Source organism: Antechinus flavipes, chromosome 4, assembly GCF_016432865.1.
Source record: "Antechinus flavipes isolate AdamAnt ecotype Samford, QLD, Australia chromosome 4, AdamAnt_v2, whole genome shotgun sequence".
In the NCBI taxonomy this organism is placed as follows: domain Eukaryota; kingdom Metazoa; phylum Chordata; class Mammalia; order Dasyuromorphia; family Dasyuridae; genus Antechinus; species Antechinus flavipes.
The window spans coordinates 429210959-429232948 of NC_067401.1; the positions used below are offsets into that span (position 1 = coordinate 429210959).

Here is a 21990-nt window from a genome sequence, read left to right on the forward strand (position 1 = left end):
ATCCTGTATGTGCTGAAGGTTGAGTTTTGACTGCTTATGTTATGCTATAGTTAAGTTCTTGCAATTTTTCCTCCCATAACTGATCTCTATGGTCAGAGTAATGGTCAATAGGATTGTTAATGCAATTCAATTATGTCATACCTTGCTGTTTTCAGTCTGATTATATGTAATCACTCTATCCTAAATGCTTAGGCAAATAAGTATTTAGCCTGGTCATCTGTTATTGGGTATTTATTTATTTTTTTTTTTTTAAGGTTTCTAAATGATAAGAGGACAATTAACAGTGGTCTGTGAGACCTAATGCTGTTAAGACTTGAGACTATAGCTGGTGCCTGTCCAGTAAATCAGCCATCTCTTCACATAGGAAGCTGCTGGCTCTTCACATTTTGCAGCAGTCTTTTGGACCAGTCTTTTTATCTCAGACTGTTCTAACCTTTATTTGTTAGATTTGTGCCAAATCATGGATATTGACTTGCTTCTGGCACCTTGATCAGCTTTTATTGTCAGCATGGCACACCCACCTTCTGCATGGACTGAGAATCACTGATGCAGTTTTAACTGAGAAGCTTTCTCCCCTCACACCTGATGGATTGATATGGGGGACTGTGGGAATGGTTGATGACTGACTGTTAAACCTTGACTGGGTTGTCTATTACTGTGTGTTTAAGATTTGGGATGGGATTTGTTAAAACTATGTAATTGTTGCTGTTATGTTTGAGGGATTTTTAGGAAATGTTACTGTACTAGTCTGTTATGAATAGGGATTTTGATTTACTCTTGGGATTTATATGTGGAAGGGTCATTTGATAATTCCTTTCCATGAAAAAAAAAGGGGGGGTGGTGGGAGGATGAGATAGAACGTTGGGGAAATTGGGATTTTTTCTAAAAATACCTGAAAGAATAGGAATCCCTTATTCTGTCAGAATTGCCTTGGCAGACTCAGTTCTTGGGATTATTATTATTATTATTTTAGAAACAACCAGAAATCAGACATCTGTCTTGGGACTGGCAGTCTCTCTGATCTGTTTTTCCAGTCCTGTAACCTCAGTTCATTAATCAGTATTTCAGCAATCTCAAAGGGCCTTTTAGTTTGATATCAGGCATCTAAAAGTTTGGGGTTTGCCTGCCTTGATGATCTAACTGTGCATAATCTACTCTGCAGTCTGATCCTTTCTGCAGCCCTGTCTGTTCCTCTGGGCAGGGACAGGTGAAGCTACTCCAAGCCTCACCCTTCTCCCATGGAGAGGGTTGCCCCTCTGAATGGGCCTTGAGCCCTTGAGCCCTGCTGCTCTGTAAGCAGAGACTGAGTTAAGTGCACAAATGACTGCAGACCACCTAACTCACAGTGAATGTCCATCTCAAACTGGATTCTCTGGCTGAGATGGTGCCTCAACTGCAGAGGACCTGACATGTTTGCAACAGGGAGCCTTTGTCCTGCTGTTAACTCGGGTTATCAGAGAGAGACTTGTCCTTGCATTTTTTTCTTTTCTAATTTTATTTTGGTTTATTTGCCTCACATAGGATTCAGAAGAAAGAGTGAGGAATGTTATGCCACAGTACTCTTTAATTGTCCTGACTCAATTTCTCTAATTGGTTCTGCCTCAGTTTCTCTAAATTGTTCTGCCTTGGTTTCCTTAACTGTTCTGCCTCAATCCCCTTGGTTGCATAACCCCACTCATTAAGAATGAGGGCCACTTGCTCTAAAGTTATAAATTGTTAATGTGAGACTCAAAATAAGGGGGTTCAGACTTCCTGGCTCCTATCAGAATGTCCAGTGTCTCCCACCACGCTGTCAGAACCAGATTGCTGTTCCCATTCTCAATGTTCTGACCCCGCCCCTGCCTTAGTCTAATGGAGTCCTGTCCAGTCAATCAAACTCTCCAATTAATAGAATATTAGGAGCTCTCTGATCTCAATCTTGCCTCAGTTTCTCTGGTCTTACATTTGCTACCTTAGCTCTCAGGTTGATGCAAACTCTAGAGAGTCTCATCATCCATGTAGAAAAGTCAATGGATTCCCTAGCAGAAGTTGTGTTGCAGAACCACCGAGGGTTAGACCTGTTGTTCATGAAGCAGGGAGCTTTGTGTATGGCCCGAGGGGAGGCCTGTTGTTTCTTTGCAAATTGCTCAGGTGTAATTAAGGAGTCTCTAGCTTCCCTAAGAAAGGGGTTAGATGACCGTGAGGTTGGTCACAAGGCTTCAGAGCCTTAGTACCAATTGCTCCATAGCTGGTCCCCTTGGCTCTCCATTCCCCTCTCTGTTCCTACTCCTTCTCCTCATAGTCCCCGTATTATTAAGTGCCTTGTCACCTATGTCCAGGACCATATTCAGGCCTTCAAGTTATTTACCCTCTGGATGACCTATTCCCTTGTGGCCTCGGATGAGTCACAGGTCTGACCTTAAAAAGGGGGGAGTGAAATGGACAAAATACTGGCCCCTCATCCCTGGGTTAAGGGGCCTCAGGCTTATAGGCAGACTTTGCTCAAACTAAACTGAGGGAAGTGTTATGTTCAGACTGGGCCCAGTTCATGAGACCCCAGATTTTCTGAGAAACAGCTGAAGTCCCAGACTTTCTGAGAAGTGTGACCTAACAGAGTCAGGACAACATTGCAAAACATGTTGACAGGTTCCATTGTGTGCTCACTCCCATCCAGACATATCCCCATTGTAAACAAGAAAGTGAGTAAGTGATTTCCAAAATCTGTAAGCGCAAGGCTGTCTGTACCTGGATGTGGTAAACATGCTTAAAAGTGTACCTCGCTGTAATGGGCTGAGGCTTGAGTTGATGCACTGAGGTCCCAAGCACACGAGGCTAAATAGTAATTGGACCATACTCTAGTAATATATATGCTTGGAGAAAGAATGGCCCCCGCCCACTTTGTGCAAGTCCTGATGTGTTGTATAGGAAATGACGATTTTGGTGGGTGGAGGCAGAGGGGCAGAGAGGTAAGCAGAAGGAGAGACTGCTGGCTGGCGTCTTGTCATAGCTGCTCGCATTGCCATCGTGACTGCCCTTCATCTCCAATCCCCCTCTGTTAGCTGGCTTCCTGTGGCAGCTGCCCATATTGCTATCGCAATCCTTATTCACCTCTTCACTTCAATAAAGATTGAGGATTTTTCCCTTAACCTGAATTCCTGACTCTGGCTGATTTTAAATACGTGGTCATTACAATTGGCGCCCAAGCGTGGGAACCAAGGACCCTACTTTCACTGAAGAAGTTGCCAGTGACCAGGAACTGAGTGAGTACAACCTTTTTTGGCTGAAATGGGACAGATCCTAGGTAAAGATTCTCCATCCCCCACCCCACCCCCAGCCCCACCCAGGAGTGGTGCTATAGAAAGCCTGCTTAAGCTGATAGAAGATCAAGGGCTACTTGTAACTTGGGGACAGGCAGCTAGACTTCTGGCTACATTAAAACGCACCTCCTCTTGGTTCTTAGAGGAAGAGCAAATCTCTCCAGATAATTGGACATTGATTGGTCAACAGCTCTTCGCATATTACAATGAAAATGGTCCTCATTCAATTTCCATCCAGGCATTCTATTTATACAATATAATACAGTTGGCCTTAAGAAACCACATAAGTTCTAGAAGAAAAGGAAAAGGCTCTAGGAATAGCCAAATGGGGAAGCCTGAGATAAAGGAGGAAGACAAAGAACAGATTAATGGCCATATCCCCACAGGGCAGGGAGACTTAAGTGAGGCTCAAGGGCGGGGTGAATCTGAGGCAGCCTCAGCCCCACATGAGGAGCAGGTAATTGACTCTCCTCCATCCTCCGGGAGGGGGGGGGGAGAGGGGGCAGTGACAGCACCATCACCTCCCCCCCAGCATCCAGTCGCTCCTATGACTAGATTGCAAAAGGGACTAATTAAGGCCAAAGAGGAAGGGAAAAATGTATCAGAATTCCACCACCACATTTTTCCTGTAATTCTTCAGGTCAAGAAAGTAGAAAATACTCTCCTTTTGATATAGAAATCCTCAAAGACCTGAAAAAAGCTTGCACTCTTTATGGGGCTACATCAGCTTATGTTAAGATGTTATTACAGAATTTGGCTTTTGAAATCGTGACCCCCTAATGACTGGAAATCTATAGCAAAGATATGCCTAGAACCTGGACAAAACTACTTGAGACTTTCTGAATATAGTGAGCTCTGTAGGATACAAGCCCAACAAAATATTCAAAGTGGAGTTCATGCTGCAATCACCTGTGACCTACTAACAGGTGTAGGTTCTTATGCAGACGTCACAGTATTAATTATTCTATAGCAGCATATGAGCAAATTGCTGCTAATGCTATCAAAATGTGGGCTTCTCTCCACAATAAAGATGACAAGGGAAGGGCCTTCACAAAAATAACACAAGGGCCAAATGAACCCTTTGCTGACTTTGTGGGACGTTTGCAGACAGCTATCACAAGAACAAATGGAGAAAATGCAATAACAGACATTTTGATAAGGCAACTTGCTAAGGAAAATGCTAATGAGGTTTGCAGAAGAATTATACTAGGACTGCACAAGGATGCTCCTTTAGAGGGGCTCATAAGGTGCTGTGCCACAGTGGGCACAGATGCCTTTTATACACAGGCTATAATGCAGACTTCCCAAAATCCAAACATGAGAAGACAGAGTCCCTCCCGGCAAGGGACTTCCAGAGAGACTTGTAGATGCTTTCAGTGTGGAAAAGTAGGACATCTGAAAGCTCAATGTTGGTATAGAGACAGAATGGGAAAACAGGGTGAGAAAATAAAACCCAAAACCCCATATCCAAAATGTAACCAAGGCTTTCACTGGGCCTCTGAATGTAATTGACCCAGAGAAATGAGAGTCAGGGCCCAGCTCCAAGGTATCAATCAAAAGATAGATGGGGCATGATGGCAACTGAGGTTACACCCACAGAGTCTTTAGAAATTCAGGACTGATGTCATCAACCAACAGAAAAGCAATCAGGATTACAGTTGGGGAGGTTACAGGCCTTTTAACACAACAGAGCAGTATACAGTGCAAACAGCTCCACTATCTTTAGATAATCACCAGGTGATGTGGAGAGACCCAGAAAGTGGTAAATAGAAGGGAATTAGATAGGTTAACTGCTTGGGGAAGAGGGTTTGCTTGTATTTTTACAGGTGGAGAAGAAATCAGATGGGTGCCAACGAGCCGTATTCGCCTTGTCCATTGCAGAGAGACAGAGCAAACCCTTGAAACGAAGGAGAAGACTCAAGAAATATTGGATAGTTCTATTGCAACTTACCAGTGAAAGAGCGTGGCAGTTATGGCGTATGACTCATGGACTTAGAAAATTATTGGATATGAAAACCCTCAGGAATCATTGGATTCTCTGAGACAAAAGATTGTTGTAGGGCTTGAAAACCCTCAGGAATCATTGGATTCTCTGAGACATAAGATTGTTGTAGGACTTGAAAACCCTCAGGAATCATTGGATTCTCTGAGACATAAGATTGTTGTAGGGCTTGAAAACCCTCAGGAATCATTGGATTCTCTGAGACATAAGATTGTTGTAGGACTTGAAAACCCTCAGGAATCATTGGATTTTCTGAGAAATGATAAGACGTTGTTACAGGACTTCAAAATCTGCTGGAATCATTGGATTCCCTAACACATAAAAAGACTTTTGCAGGACTTCAAAAATTTGGGGGGATCATTGATATGTGAAGCAATGAACAATAGACTGGTTTTGGATTATCTCTTGGCTGCTGAAGAAGGCGTATGTGTGACTGCTGTTTACATACTCTTCTTCTTGGACTTCTGGCAATCTTTTACAACACTATGTTGATTTATATTGTTTATTATACCATTACTTGCATGTACAATTCATGTTTGTTACACCACATCAAGCCTGCACTGACTGTGGGGAGAGTCATCACTAATAGCCTCTGTGTTGTTGCTATGTGCTTGTGTAATACCTCCTGTGCTGATGGGTTTGTGCATACCTGTTTCTAATAAGACCCTTCAGCCCAGAGACCCGCTAGCAACCCCCACTTCCCTTTGGTGCTTTTCACCTCCCTTCCTGAGAAGTCAGGAGGGTTGTGATCACCTCCTTTTCAGTGCTTTCACCTCCTTTCCTGAGCAGTCAGGGAGGGTGTGATTACCTCCCCTTGGGGGATCTGACCTCCCTGAGGAGTCAGAGATGGCATGACTACCTGGGTTCTAAAACAAAAGAAAGAAAGAGATGTAATGGGCTGAGGCTCAAGTTGATGCACTGAGGTCCCAAGCATGTGAGGCTAAATAGTAATTGGACCCTACTCTATTAATATATATGCTTAGAAGGAATGGCCCCCGCCCACTTTTTGTGCAAGTCCTGATGGGTTGTATAGGAAATGACGATTTTGGTGGGTGGAGGCAGGGGAGTGGAAAGGGAAGCGGAAAGAGAGACTGCTGGCTGGCGTCTTGACACAGCTGTTCGCATTGCTATTGCGACGGCCCTTCACCTCCAATCTCCCTCGGCTAGCTGGCTTCCTGTTTGCCCATATTGCTATCGCAATTCTTCACCTCTTCATTTCAATAAAGATTGAAGATTTTTCCCTTAACCTGAATTCCTGACTCCAGCTGATTTTAAATACGCAGTCATCACACCTCGCTAAAGGTTCGGGGCTGATCTCTTCCAGCCTATCTAGGGGAGGTCAGTCCTGGCTGGCCAGCTATTAAAGGATGCTTTAAATTAAATAATCTGGTCTGAGTTGTCTATCTAGTGTCTCTGTCCATTTCACACCTGCAGTACCTTAACATAGACATCAAACAATAGTAATCAACAAATAGTACTTTAAATGTTAAATTTAAACACTGCACTAACAGATGGGAGATCGCAAACTATCTCCAGTATTACTGTGAAAAAATAAAGACTATTGCCAATGAGAGCTTTCAGGACTTACCCTGCTGCCCCTGTGGCGTCTGCGAGATGATAAACTGTGCTGGTTGCAAGTTGGTGGTTGGATGCACCAACACAAATTGTTGCAGGTTTAGATTCTGCTGTTGTAGCTGTTGCAGCTGTTGCAGATCCTGAAAAAAATAAAATGTGCATTTGAGATGTTGAGATAAGAGTTTAAGCAGGTCCATAGCAACTAATTAATCCAAAAAAATGGCAAAATTAGATATTATAAATTCTTCCATACCTTCAAAGCAAGTTGTACATTTCACAATTTTAACAGATCATTCTTTGCTCTTGTGGCAATATAAGTATTATTATCTCTAGTTCACAGCTCAGTAAACTAAGGCACAGAATTTCAAAAAGAAAAAGGAAGGCCACCTAATCTAAATCACACGAGAATAAGAATTCCCTTTCAGTATCTGTTCAAGATCAGTGCTAGCTTGAAGATCTCTGATAAGAAGGGCATGTTGCCTTCTACTTTGGATCAACCTAAATGGTATTTTTTCTTTGATGAACTTTAAAACTATCTCTGTAACATTCATCCAATGCTCCCAGTCCTGTCCTCTGGAGGTAAGCAGAAAAAGCCCAATTCTCCTTCCATACAGCTGCTAACTGGTCATCAGTCATCACTTTTTTTCCCCCTTTTTCCCTCACTTCCTCTTCCTTTCTAGTCTTCTCTTCCCCAGGGTAACCATGTCTAATCTTTCCTAGATTGTCACATGAAATCAGCTTGAGGTTCCTCACCTTTCTCTAGATGGATAACCTCTAGTTTATTAGTTTATTCCTGAAAATAAATGCTTAGAATGGAAAACAATTTTCAAAGATGTGGATGGCCTTCTGGGAGGACAATACCTGTGGAGCTATCATCTGATGAGGTTACAGAACCACAAATCTTTTAATGTATTTAAGACCAGATTAACATTTTTTAAGCTGCCATATTGTCCTAAATGATTCATAGTGAGGAAACAGTTATTAAACCCTCATATCTTTTCCTCATGAAATGTTGTCTATTAGAAAGGTAGCACTGCCCAAGGTCACACACCTTGTAAGTGGTAGAGCTGGACCTTCTGAATCCAAGTCCAGTGATTTTTTCCACTCTGACAGAAGAGTTTTTTCAACAGGTCTAGCATATTCAATGACAAAAACATACAAACTGGCACAGACAGATAATAAAGCATTTGTTCACCTAAACACAGTGTCTGTCTATTGCCCACCTCCCTCCCTCCCAGGGCACACAGTAATACAGCAAAGAACTTGTAATTTCATGGACTTTAGTGTGTCAGAATAAGTGTAAATAGAACTAATTTGATTCTTCTTAAAATTTCTGATTGGTAGACAAAATTAGATTTTAAAATAAATTTAAGAAAATGAAAGGGGATTATAAAAATACTAGATTTATTTTTAGCTAGATATTTATACTACTTTCATTACCTAACCACCATACATAACTATAATTTCTTTTATCTGTCCAATGAAATTCTTATTACTATATTTAAATCTTTTCTTTGGTTCTTGAATGAAAACTAACAATTGCTCAGCACTACTTTTAAGAAAATAACATTTTACATGTTTTTTAATGCATATAAGACTGTCATCTCTTAATCTTGTTTTTTTTTGAATCAACAATTTCATTAATCATTTTTGATAGATTCTGTTTTCTGCCTTCTAAGTAATTTGATTAGTGTTTTACAGATTTTCCCCATTTTAATCTTAAAATGTGAAAACCCAAACTGTTGAGTGCCTGACCAATTCCAGAGATCATATAGCTCAGTGACTACTTGCAAGCAGATGAGATACCTTATCTTAACTGCTGAATACATTAAACATTTCATGTCTGCTACAATTAACTAATTAAAACAAATATAGTAATCCCTCTGCTGTAGAGAAATGCCAATTAATTATTCAAGAACTGTCACTTAAATAAACAGTCAGTTATTAGGTAATCAGCTTTGTGTTTACAATATAAAGCCAAACAAACAGATGTATTATATTTATAGCAGAATGACAAGGAAAATGGACTGGATACAGCTTGGCTCCCATCTCTGTAACTGCAGCAGATAGATGGAAATCCCAAGAATATCCATACTAGTTTTCCCGGGCACTCACCTGTGCAATCTGTATGGGCTGTGACAGAGGGATCTGTGTCATTGGCGTTGCAGCGGAGGCCGAGATGGTGGCACCCGCGGCGCTGTGCTGCTGGCTGGCCGAATGCTGAACTGCAGCTGCCAGCAGCTGGGCCTGTGCCTGCTGTAGCAGTAACTGCTGCTGAGCTGGGGTCAGGGCAAGCTAAAGACAGTTAGATCAAACAATAGTCAATGGCTGGAATCAAAAGCTTTCCTGGTTTTATCAGGACAGCAGCTCAGGAGCTCAAAATCTAAGCTTACTTTCTACAGAACTTGATTGGGGCATCTTCCAGGGCTCAAGTGCTACGGGTGACCTGGCTGCATAGCTGGTAGTTCCAAGATCATTTCAAATTAGAGCTAGCCATCAAGCCACACTTAAGATTTAGAAAATTACCCAAGCTTCTCTGAGATTCCAAAGTAAATACAAAAAGGGAATTAACTAGCAAGTCAAAAATAAACAAACAAATAAAAGTCAGCAACAATAGAATACAAAAAGAAATTTATACTCAACAGAACAGCAAGTGATTAGTCTGATGAATGAGAAATAGGAATGCTGGATATGGTCACGGAAAGAAGTGATAAGGCCCCAGCTGCTACACATTAGCATGAATCCCTGCCATATTCCATCATTGCCATTATGTCTAAAGATATGACTAAAGAACAGGAGCTCAATTTGTTTCCTCTCCAAGTCTCCCTACAACCTCTACCCCACAAAATCTTTTCTGTTGTTGAAAGGATTGAGTCTCCAACTTTACATCCCTTTTCCAAACACATATTATCTCTGTGAAACAGGTGGTGAAGGCCTGTCTCTTTACATGCAAATGAATCCTAATGTTCAGGTTTAATAGAATCTCCATCTACACAGACCTGAAATCCTAAATGACTCTTGCCATGTCAGACAATCATTATGCAAAACAAAACACATAACTACCCTTATTATAAAAAGAAAACTACTTAGAGTGGATTTAAAACCTACTTTCCTAAGGCAACTTAATAAAAGTATACTTTGGGGGGCGGGGGAGAGAGAATAAAATTATATCAGGTTCTTTACTCAAATTTATTACAACTATCTTCCCCTTACTGAAGTTTCCACAGTAAATGAAAATAAAGAAAGATCTGTAAATGCCATTCAAGGAAAAGATGTCAATTTGCATTCTGAAGTGTAAGGTCTAGCAAGTTAATGGAATCATCTTTTTTGTAAGAACAACCTTCTAAATTGTACATAAAAATATTTAAGAAATCAAATCTGAATTTATCTCTCCATAAAACCTGGTCAGCTCCACAAAAATCCTTTAAAAATAAGTCTCCTATGAATAACACAAACTTTACTGTAATGAAATGTTAGGAGGTGTCAAAGTTCAACGTGGTCGCCAATTGTAGTTCAGCATAACCAAAAACAAAGACAAAAAACTTTTTAAATAAAAATGATCATATAAAACATTTCAGTACACTGAAAAAATGTCAAAACAATGGATCCACCATAACCTTGATATACATAATAACTATAAGAGTTAGGAGAAAACAACTTTTTCCCCTATGCTATTATTTGAAGTCATAATGCTGTGTTTACAATGTTAATGATTTCTATAATATAGTTGCCTCCCATTGAATAATGATTCCATTACATGGTGAAAAGCAACTAAAATGGGGGTGAGAAAGCTTTATTTTACCCAAACATCTGCTGTCATAACAAGAGATGCACTGAATATTTCTGACAAAGAAGACTTGCTCTTCCAGTGTGACAGTCCTTTTTTCAGGATATAATAGGGTCAAGCATAGACAGTCGTAGTACTGATGGTAGACAGTTTTCATCAGACTGAGCAATGGAAGCTTTATAAGTTTATTAGAATTCTTGAGAAAAAAAAAAAAAAACAAAAAACTTACCCCTGTTATCTGTCCTCCAGCCAGCATGAGCTGAGTTTGGGGGATGGGTGCCTGCACTGAAGGCTGCTGGGAAGGCTGGCTTGGCTGCTGGGAATCCCCAGATTCTTCATTAGACTTAGACTAGAAAAAAAACCACAACACAATATACTGCATCTCTACAATAGTTTTAAAAGAGAGGTCTGTAGCTCCTTATTTAAAGAACATGGTTTCATTTAGTCTTTTCTGATCCCCAGATGCTAGAATATCTCCCATACTGCCAAAATTCACCTAATAATTGTGTGGTTCTTTACATACATATTATTTCTATGGCAGAGTGCAAGCTCTCTGAGAGCATTGCCTGTTCATTTCTGTTTCCATATCTCTAACATCAAATGCAGGATTTTGTACTCAGTTAATACCTACTGACTGATTGATTTTAAAATATAGGGTTTAGTCTGTTCAGCTATTATCACAGGTAAAGATATTTAAGCCTTTGTTTTTGTCTTAGTCATCTGAATACTGTATTTGCTATTATCAGAATTTTAATTCCTTTGTTCCAATATCGCCAAAGTTACAATTCTAATTTTCAAAAGCAAAAACAAACTTGGCCCACAAAAACTGATAAAATGCTTTCATAGCTTAAAATTCTGAACTACAGAAATGTGACAGAAAATACATTCAATTTACCTCTTGCCTCAAAACCTGTCATTATTTTGAAATTTATCTGGTGGTCAGTTTGTAGTATTTTCAAACATCAATGTGAAAAGGACTCACCTGACCTCCAGAATCTCTGAATGGTGGTTTCAAAATAGTTTAGACTCAACATTTCCAATGGAAAAAAAAAATTCAAGAGAAAATACTGCATTCAAGAGGGAGAACACACTCCCCAAAGGGGTACTGAGAGAAGATTCTATGGTAATTAAAACTGGCTATGCAGAGCATTAAAATTCTGCATAGATTTGCATATTTCCCACCACCTGTTTCAGGGACTGCAGAGCAGGCTAATTAACATAAAGGCTCTGATTAATTCTGCCAGTCACTGAGAGATAATTACCAAGCAGGACTGTAAACATTCTGCATTGGAGATACAGCCTGTTTGCCAACATCTCTCTCAGGGAGGAAAGTTTGCCATGGCAACCAAGGTAATCTTCTGCCTTCTCTCTCTCAGAAAAGAAGGCTTCTCACTCAACTTTGGTTTCCTTTCTTCAGAATTGTTTCCTTCTGTGACAGAGTCCCCACTCAGTGAGGGCTCATGGTTTGCTCAATCCAAGTTCTTTAGTGTTCTCATCTAGGGAAACTCATTTTTAGTAACTCTTATTTTTTATCTTTTCTCTTTGTTACTCAGGCATCACATTGAAAGGAAGCAGCATGATAGATGAAATCCTATAAAGCCCTTCATGGAACTCAAATTCAGTCTGCATGTAATTTTGCTCAATAAAGAGACAGAAAGAGAAGAGAAACAGAGAGACATAGAGATAGGCAGACAAGGAGAGACAGGAAGAGAAAGAGAGTGTATGTATATGTGTATGTGAGAAGGAGAAAGAGATTTCCAGTTCTGTCTGAGTCGAGGTTGACATTCCTCATAGGGCTATCCTACTCTCCTCCTTTTCTCCTCTATACTCTCTCAATAACCTCATTAGTTCCCATGACTTTAACTATCATCTTAGCACAGTACCAGTTACTATCCTGATGTTTTCCCAATTTTTTATTTTTGGACATTTCAAATTGGATATCCCAGAGACAACTTTAATTAAATATGTCCACAATGGATCTCATTATCTTTCCCTCTAAACCTTTTCCTATTTCTGCTCGAAGGACCAATATCTTTTCACTTTCTCAAGTTCATAACCTTGCCATTCTCCTTTATTCCTCCTACCTTGCTCCTCCTTACATTCAGTAACTTCATAATGATTCATTTTTTTTTGATCAGTTTTCTCTCTCCTCACAGAGCTACTTAGTTTAAGGCCTTCTCCCCTACTGATTTCCCTATATCAAGTCAGGAAAGGATTAATAAAGAAGATGGTACTTGAATTATATCTTAAAGAGAGGAGCTTTACAAGGTTCTTGTCTTGTGGGATGACCCATATCCCCACCTCCATCCTTTAAGACACATTTCAAGTACAATCTTTGTCATGAATTCTTTTCCTATTTTTGTTAGTGCTTTCCTTACCAAATTATCCTATACTTAACAATTTTGTATATATTTGCATTTATTAACTTTACATTTATATTGTATATTTTCATAGGTAATCATCTTCCCCATTAGAATATAAACTCATTACCAATTGGATTGTTTCATCATTTATACTTTTATCCCTAGCACCTAGTACAGAACCTGATACACAGTAGGCACTTAATAAATGCTTTTTATTGACTGACTATTTCTGTTTTAGTAAAATTGGGCCTAGACAATAATGGAAATGAGGATGTATGTGGGATTTTGAACTTCAAAGACAAGATAATCCTTACCTGTACATTTAAGGACTGAGCAGCAGCCTGTAAACTTGTTCCAGCAAGTTGGACCTACAACAGAATAGAATTTACTTTATAAAGTGAATATGGAAAAAGATCACAATATTACAATATCTAGAGTAACCAGGAGTCAATACTCTCCAAAAATATTAATAAGAAGCCTACTCTATATAAGCTACAATTGGGGAAACAAAATCAGAAGACATAGTTTCTCTACCATAAAAGGATAAAAAGCCTAACAGAGTAGTTTAATATAGCCTTTGCACAATATTATCTCTCCCATTTCTTTTCTGAAGGTAATTACCCAGCTTGATATCTCTGGATATTACCAAGTTAATCTTAAAACAAATGATACGCTTGTATTGAGGAGGACCTTACATTGCATTCTATTTATTCTACCATACAAAACTCTATCTTCCAAATTTTATATAAAGAAATATACAAAAGCACGTTGCCCAAATATACCTTTTTAAGTTAAACAATGAGAATTACAATGACACACTTGTCAAAATACCCATTTACATCAAAGAAATATCTTATCTAATCTTAGATATGCAAGTTGATGATGAAAATTTTTAGACAAAAATGAGGTACAACCCAGCAACCAATGTGACTTCCATAAGCCACACATTAAAAATTAATCTTATTAACTTAGTCACACCTAACATTTATCAGAGAAGACACACAAATCACAGTCAGACCAAAAAAACTTTTCAGATTTTGGTCCAGATATCTGGATCTTTGATTTCATCAGCATTGGGAAATCGTGGTGTGGCTTTTTTTCTTTGAGACAAATAGGTACTCTTTCTGTAATATAATCTGAGAAAGTCCTCTTGCCTAGGAGTACTTAGCAGCTGTGACCTGTCTATGATCACATAGTCAATGGACATCAAGTCTTCCTGACTCTAAGTTAGTTCTCCAAATAAATATACTAAATTAAAAGTAAAATGTTTTTATTTGGTGATGTAATTCACTTCTGCAAACCATTATAAAAAGAAGTTGAGACAAGTACTAAAAAAAAAGATTTGGGTTTTTAAGAAATGAAGATTAAGAAAATTAAGTTCCCTTACAAACTAGGCCAGGGTTTCTTGAACTTTTTCCACCCATTACCCCTTTTCACTTGAGAAACTTTTACATGATCCCAGGTATATAAAAAATAGGTATACAAATAAAATATTTACTGACTATAAATCCTAATTTCATGACATCCCCATTCAGTCACATGGCTCCATATGGAATCATGACTCACAGTTTAAGAAACTTTGAATTAGAGACAGATTTAACACCAACTCTAAAGATATTCTATCAACCAGTTTGTTAAACATAAGAAAAACGCATAGACTGAATTAGCTGGGAAAAAAATGGTGAATTTAGTTTGCAGACAATGGGGAAAACAAATCTACCTAATTGATATGTGTCCTGAACAATGCATTGTATATCATATATCTCTGATATACTTGTTCTGCCACCTTTGCTCAGTAAAAATCCTACCTTACATTCCATGAAATACTCAACAATAAACATTGAAATTTCTTACTTGAAAACTAGACTTTTATAAGTGGAAGAAGACTTAGAGATCATCTACAGATGATGAAACAGAAAACCATAGTTTGTCTAAGTGTGAGTCTAGAGAATGATTAACAGAGCCAGGACCAGAAAGCTAAGCTCTTGAGAGATGCCTGGTCTGATAATCTTTCCATACCTCCTTTCCTTTTGGAATGGTTATAGAATGAGGTAGAGTATCCAGTGTCAATCCAATCTAATATGCATTCATTAAATGCCTCCCATATGGAAGACATTCACTTATGCTGAGCTATGGTAGGGATTCTAAGTCAAAATGAAAAACAGTGCCTATCCTTAAGAACTTTAAATCTACTAGATGGATACAACACATTCAGTGTACACAGAATAATCCAAAGAGTAAAAGAACACTAACAACTAGTGAATCAGGAAAAACTTTTTACATAGCCCAACTTCTTAAAATGGTGGTTAGTGATCCTATATGGAGTCACATAATTTAATGCAAGGGTCGTGAAATTATGATTATCAGTAAATATTGATTTATATACCTATATACCCAAGGTCACATAAAAATTTCTTGGGCAAAAAGGGGTCATGATTGGAAAAAGTTGAATTAGTCCTGCTACAGAGCATGGCCTGTAAATTGAACCTTAAAGAAAGCTAGGGATTCTAAGAGATGGAAGTCAAGGGCAAGTGCTTTGTAGATATGAGGAACAGCATGTATAAAAGCAAGCATTTTGTTGAAGATAAGGTTAACTACAAACCCTTTTATGTTTAAACTTGCATTTTGAAAAATTATTCTAAAATAATTCCTACTACCTAACTAGATTTAAGGGAGAGGAGAGGAGTAGAAGCCTGGTCATATCAGATATAAAATGCTCTTTCCCACACTCCAGCCTGTTCCTGTCCAGATTCCATTAATTCTCTCCTTTTACTTATAACTTTCCTGACAGTGCTCCCTTCCCCTTTTCCTTCTCTCAGTGTGATGCCAAATCTTCATTCCTACAACATGGGAGGGAAAATGAAGCTCATGATCCACTCATACTCTTGGGCTCACTCCCCTTTTTCCACCTGTCATGGATCTTGCACCTGCTCTCTAGCTGTGGAGTGGACACAGTCATTCACACCACTCTGATAAGTAGGGGATAAGATAGAAGACCCTACCATCTGCTCTATCACTGTGCCTTAAGGGCCATCAGTCTCACCATCTTCTATGCCTGTAGGCTATCTTGTACCCCAGGCTTTCCCATTGGCCTAGGTTTTAGGCCCTAATTTTTCCACGAGCAGCTAAAACCAAAATAGGAGCTTTGGGAGCAAAGACTATCTTGCTTTTAATTCTTATCTGCTCAGTACAGTTTTGAGCATACTGCTTTTAACAAATGAATTTTCATTCACTCATTCATTCAATATAGTTGGCTGAAAATAACTTTTCTTTGATGATTCGTGATTTTCCCTTAGATCCATCAGGGCCTAATATATAATACTGGTGATTTTAGAAGATATATCAGATGGAACTGATTTTAAAAGTTCTAGGACAGATTGCCCACTGATTTAAAAATTTAAAAAAAGGAATCAATAATTTTGTTAACAATTTAAACAAAACCTACTCAAAATTACCTCCCATTCTTGGGACTAGTTCAAAAGCCCTTGTGTGTGATTTTAATTATTACCAATTTTAATGCTGGTCATTTTAAAGTGATGAAAGTGTCCATTGCTGGATTCACTGCTTCATGTAGTCATTTTGGGCAAGGGCCACCTTTCAGGCAAGGCCAAAATCACATCTTCATTATACATTTGAAATATATACTTATACTGATTAAAAGCTGAAGGATAAATACCAACTATTTCCTTCTTGAAATTATACCTGAAGAATATAATTTGTGTTTATAAGATTTATTTATTTTATTCTAAATAACAAGATAGTTTTCTCTAGCAACTTTTCTGGCCTTCTTTCACTGAGGAAATTTAAATTTAGCAGTAAAGAGAAAACAATCCTATGCAACAAGCAACAATATAGACACTAATTTTCTTATTACAGACAGATCCACTACAAACTACCACCGTAATTTTTCATCAGGCTCTGGAGGTGAACCTAGGGTTTTAAAGGCTAAATGCCATATCTGGCAGGTTTTCTAGGCTGGAAAGTTTGGTACTACTGAAAGACCTCACAGGACCTGCTTTTATGAGGTTCAGCCTAATTAAGCAATGTAATTTTTATAACCAGAATTTCTGCCATATATTGAATTTTTTTGGCTATGGAAATCATGAAACGAAAATTATAAAAGGTCTTCGGTTCTATGTTGCATCCTTAGAAAAAAATGTTAAGGATACTAAAGCCTATGCAATTATTACACTACTTATAAACTTTTTTGGGGGGCAAGGAGAGAAGACAAGGCAATTGGGGTTATGTGACTTGCCCAGTGTCACACATCTAGTACATGTTAACTTGACCTCTGAGATCACATTTGAATTCAGGTCCTCCAGACTCCAGGGTCTGTGCTCTAGCCACTACACCATCTAACTATCCTTACTTATAAACTTTTTAACTTGGTCTTTGGTACTTGGTCCATAAAATGTTTTTTTTCAATAGCCTGTGGATCAACTGCTACCAGCAGAGGAATAAAATGTTCTCAATCTTGACATTATTACTTTCTACAAACAAAATCTGACCACTGCAGTAATTTGCACCTAAAAGGATGCATTTTCCTTGTAGAGGCAAAGAAAGGAGGTGGCAGAGTTTTTTTCTGAGGCCTCTAAAGATAATAAGACACATCATTGTTTGGAACCTTTGGTTGTTTTTTAATTAAGTATTCATGACAAGTCCTTGCAAAAAGTTAAGCATGAAAACAATGGTAGTTTATATAGAATTGTCTGTTGCAGAGATGAAATTCAGAAAAATCCGTGAAGAACCTGGTAACATTCTACACGTTACATCACACACATTTTGATACTCAGCAACTTCAATGCAAAAGGCAACTAGTGGGAATAAGATATAGAAAAATATGTTGGAAAATTATGGCCAGGAATAAGGAATGGGAGAGGCAAAAAAGACTTGTGGCCTATAAAAGCTTTGCATTTATAAATCATGAATACTTTCTTCAAGAAAATAGATAGTGCTAAATATGGAGAGAACAAAAAATGAAATTCATTCTATTTTAAAACTACATAATATATAGATACCAATATTATAAAATTTCATATTTATCTGTTTCATGAAATTGTAAGATTAAAATAAAAAGTCACTAATGTGGCTTTATTGTAAATCTTTGTTCATCACTATTAAGTGTGAATTACTCTAAAATATTCTAGATAAAATGATACTTCTTCACAAATATACTACAATCCCAATTATGCCAATCTTATAGTTATAGGCAGCACATAGCTCCTACTCACACATTTCTTTTGTGCATTTTATTCTGTTCAACTAGAATGCTCACCTGTTCTTGTCTCATGCTTTTTACATTTTATTCATTATGACTTAAATAATTTCTCCTGCCTCTTTGCTTCAGTTAAAAAAAAATTCTAAAGAAAAGAAATGAAAGGAGAACACTGGATTTATTAGTGTGTGACATTGATGAGTTACTTAACTTGTTTTAAGGCCTATTTCTTTAACTGTAAAATTAAGATCTTCTGCACCAAGTTTATAGGTTTGTTGTATGAATACAGACTGTGAAATTTGTAAAATGTTCTAAGTATGAGTTGTTTTTCAGTGATTTTTATTTCTACATCCCATAAGTAGTGATATATTCTGATTTAAAGCATAATTATTTCTATACCTATCTTGTCTCCCCCCCTTTAATTATTAGGCTTAGTACTCTAAAAGTTTTTTAAGAATTTTTTTTATTCATTTTTAATTTCCCAGAATTTAGCATAATTCCTTGCATGTAATAGACACACCAAATGTTGCTGCTGTATTATTATGACTATTAATGGGTTGGCAGTACATATAAAAACACAGTTCTTGTTGGTTTTATCCCTTCTTCATGAGTACTACTCAGTTTCTTCCTAATTGCTGGTTTATTACAGACACAAAACTAAGAATATTGTCTTAAAAAAAATAAAAATTAAATAGCTAAAATAAAATGATGGATTCTGGGTAACTTTAAGGCTATTCAAAAATCAAAAGCAATGAAAAAATATTTTGAACAAGAACTGAGTTTAAATATCAAACCGTCTAAGATGAACTAAGTAGAATATAATTAAAACTTTAAAACTGATTTTTCATATCATTTTTGATTTTGAATACTTTTTTTGCTTCTTTCCTATTTGATCAACCATCCAACCATCTTTGATTTAAAAAAAAAAATCAGTTCAGCAAAACTATGCAACACATTAAATGAGACTGACAATATACATGTTGCTTCACACCCATAGTCCTTCAACTTCTTCAAAGAAGGGAAAGATAAATTTCCTCAGTTCTTTCTATGGGACAAGCTTGGGGATTATAATTCCACAACATTATTTTTTTTGCCATTTTATTATAATATTCATATACATTATCTTAATTTAGCTTGTTTCACTTTGTATTAGTTCATATAAATTTTTCCATGCTTTGCTAAATGCAGTAGTCATTGTTTCTTTTTTTTTTAAATAAAATTTTATTGATCATTTTTTATACTGCATAAATTTCTCCTAGGTTTCTTCCCAGAGAACCACCACAAATAATAAAGAATATTTCTTAAATTTAAAAATGATAAGGGGAAAAAAATCAGCAAAGCCAATCAATATATTTCAAATAGATGTAGTATTGCTCATTCATTGACCTACTATCCTTGAAAAGGAATATGGAAAGGTATCAAATCTCTTTGGGTCTATGCTTGTTCTTTGCAATTTTTATAGTGGTTATTCTTTCAATTTACATAGTTAGAGTCATTGTGTATATTGTTTCCTTAGTTTTGCTTATTTCACACAACAGCAATCAGTTCATTTAAGTCTTACCATGTTCTCTATATGCACCAAATTTCATTTTGTTCAACATAGCATCATATTTGACTACCACTTTTTTTTAGCCATTTCCCAGTCAGTGGACATTTACTTTTGTTTCCAATTTTTTATTGCTGTCAAAAGTTCTGCTATTTGAGAGTAAATGGGGGATTTCTACTAAGCAATAATCTTGGAGATAGACTGCTATGCCTAGCACTGGAATCTCTGGATCAAGGGACATGGACACTCACTTTTGTTTTTGCACAATTCTAAAATTGCTTTTCAAAATGACTATACTGGTTCATAGCTCCACTCCCAATGGAAACTAGGATGCCTTTCTTCCAATACTCTCTGACATAGATTGTTGCTGTGATACGGGAGCCACCTGCCAGTGCTGCTGGAGATCTAACTCAGACCTGTAGAAGGAATCTCTTCATGTGAGAGGATGATGATGATGATACAAGGCAGTTGCTTTCTCTGACCTCTTCCCTCTTCCATCTGCCTCCAATTTATTTCATTCCCAGTCCACAAGCAACACCCGTGTCAGTAAAGGCTGCTTAGCAACTTCTTCAGATGTTATGATCCACAGTTGTGGAGGCTCTCAGAGAATTGACCTGCCCCTTCACACAGGCATGGTTCTTAACAGATTGTCATCTTTGCCAACTTGCTGAATGTGAGATAAAACCTTAGGGTTATTTGGATTGTAGTTCTCTTAGTATTAGTGATTTACAGCATTTTTTCATTTGGTTATTAACAATTTGCAATTTTTAAAGAACTATTTGCTCATATCCTTTGAACACATCTTTTGGGTAATGACTTTTGGTTCTGTTTACATATTAGATGTTTATATAATTTGAATACCAAACCTTTATTAGGAAAATTTGATGTAAAGATTTTTTTTTCCCCATTCAACTTTCTCTTCATAAACTAGATGCATTAATTTTGTTTGTGCAGAAGTTTTTCAGTTTCATGAATTCAAAGCTATTTTATCTTTTGTAATTATTGCTAAGGTTTATTATTTACTATTTTAAACTGTGAAAGGTATATAAGTTTTTTCCCCCCTAATTTTTCTATCATCACAATAGCTTTTGTGTAAGTCCTTTTTTCCCCTTCATAAGGATACCACTCTGGTACTTGCCCACATCACCTCCCATGTAGAAAATTCTTTATTTAGCAGCAATAGCTTTCTAGTTGGTTTCTTTCTTTTCTTATGCCTCTCCTACCTCTAATTTATCCTCAACTCAGATGCCAAAGTGATTTTCCTAAAGTACAGGTATGAGCACTCTACTATGGCTCCTTTCCCCCTACCTCAATAAACTCTCGGGATCAAATGGAAAATGCTGTTTGATATTCAAAAGCCTTCATAACTAGATTCCTGCATACCTTTCTAGTTTTCTTATGCTGTATTACTCTCTATGTATTGTATGAGAAGGTTACACTCCATCTTACTGACTAGCAGTCTCATACAACTGCAGTGCTCTTTCTCAGTTCTAATCATAACTTCTGCAAGCAGTCTTTCTAGTCTCTTAACACTCTCCCCATCTCTCCTTTTCTATCCTTGCCCTTTCTCTCCACCTCCTCAGTCTTCACGATAAGATTACCTTTTATTTACACTGCATAAATTCTATCTACTCACTGACAACCACCAAGCATTTAACTATGCTTTTATTACCTATCATGTACCAGAAGTTGTGCTATGTGGTAGTACCTGAAGATGAAATAAATCCATGCCCTCAAAGAGCTTGTATTTTAGGAATAGAGATATGTACATGTGTAATGACAGAAAACACATGCGTGGTAAATTTTTTTTTTGGGGGGGGGGGGAGAAGGAGGAGAATGCTCCAGTACTGAAGGGGCCTAGAAAAATCTTTGTGAGGAAAGTGGTAACAGAACTGAGCTTTGGAGAAGAACTGGTATTCTAGAAGCAAAAGGGAGAGAGGGGAAAATGGTCCAGGTATGGGGAGCAGCTCATACAAAAATATGAGATGAAAGACAGGAGTGTTATGTATGAGAAACTGAAAGAAGGCCAGTTAGGGTAAACCACACAGGAAATAATGTATAAATAATTTTCTGGAAAGGTAGGTTGGACCTGGGTGGACTGACTGAAGTCCTGAGTGAAAGACTCTTATATGCTAAACAGAAGAGTCTAGTTAATTCTAGAAATAATGGATGCCATATATTCAGGCCTGTTCTTTAAGAATATCAC

General features: G+C 37.6%; 1 protein-coding gene across 2 annotated transcripts in view; it reads right to left on the reverse strand.

Annotated features, from left to right (window-relative positions):
* POU2F1 (POU class 2 homeobox 1) overlaps nt 1-21990 on the reverse strand; it is a 233722-nt gene that overhangs the window by 54762 nt on the left and 156970 nt on the right. For both annotated transcript variants that reach the window (XM_051999028.1, XM_051999029.1), the window contains exons 4-7: nt 13338-13391; nt 10890-11009; nt 8989-9168; nt 6887-7013 (exon numbers count right to left, since the gene is read on the reverse strand). In XM_051999028.1, the coding sequence (XP_051854988.1) occupies nt 6887-7013; nt 8989-9168; nt 10890-11009; nt 13338-13391 (481 nt within the window). The remainder of the gene's footprint in view (nt 1-6886; nt 7014-8988; nt 9169-10889; nt 11010-13337; nt 13392-21990) is intronic.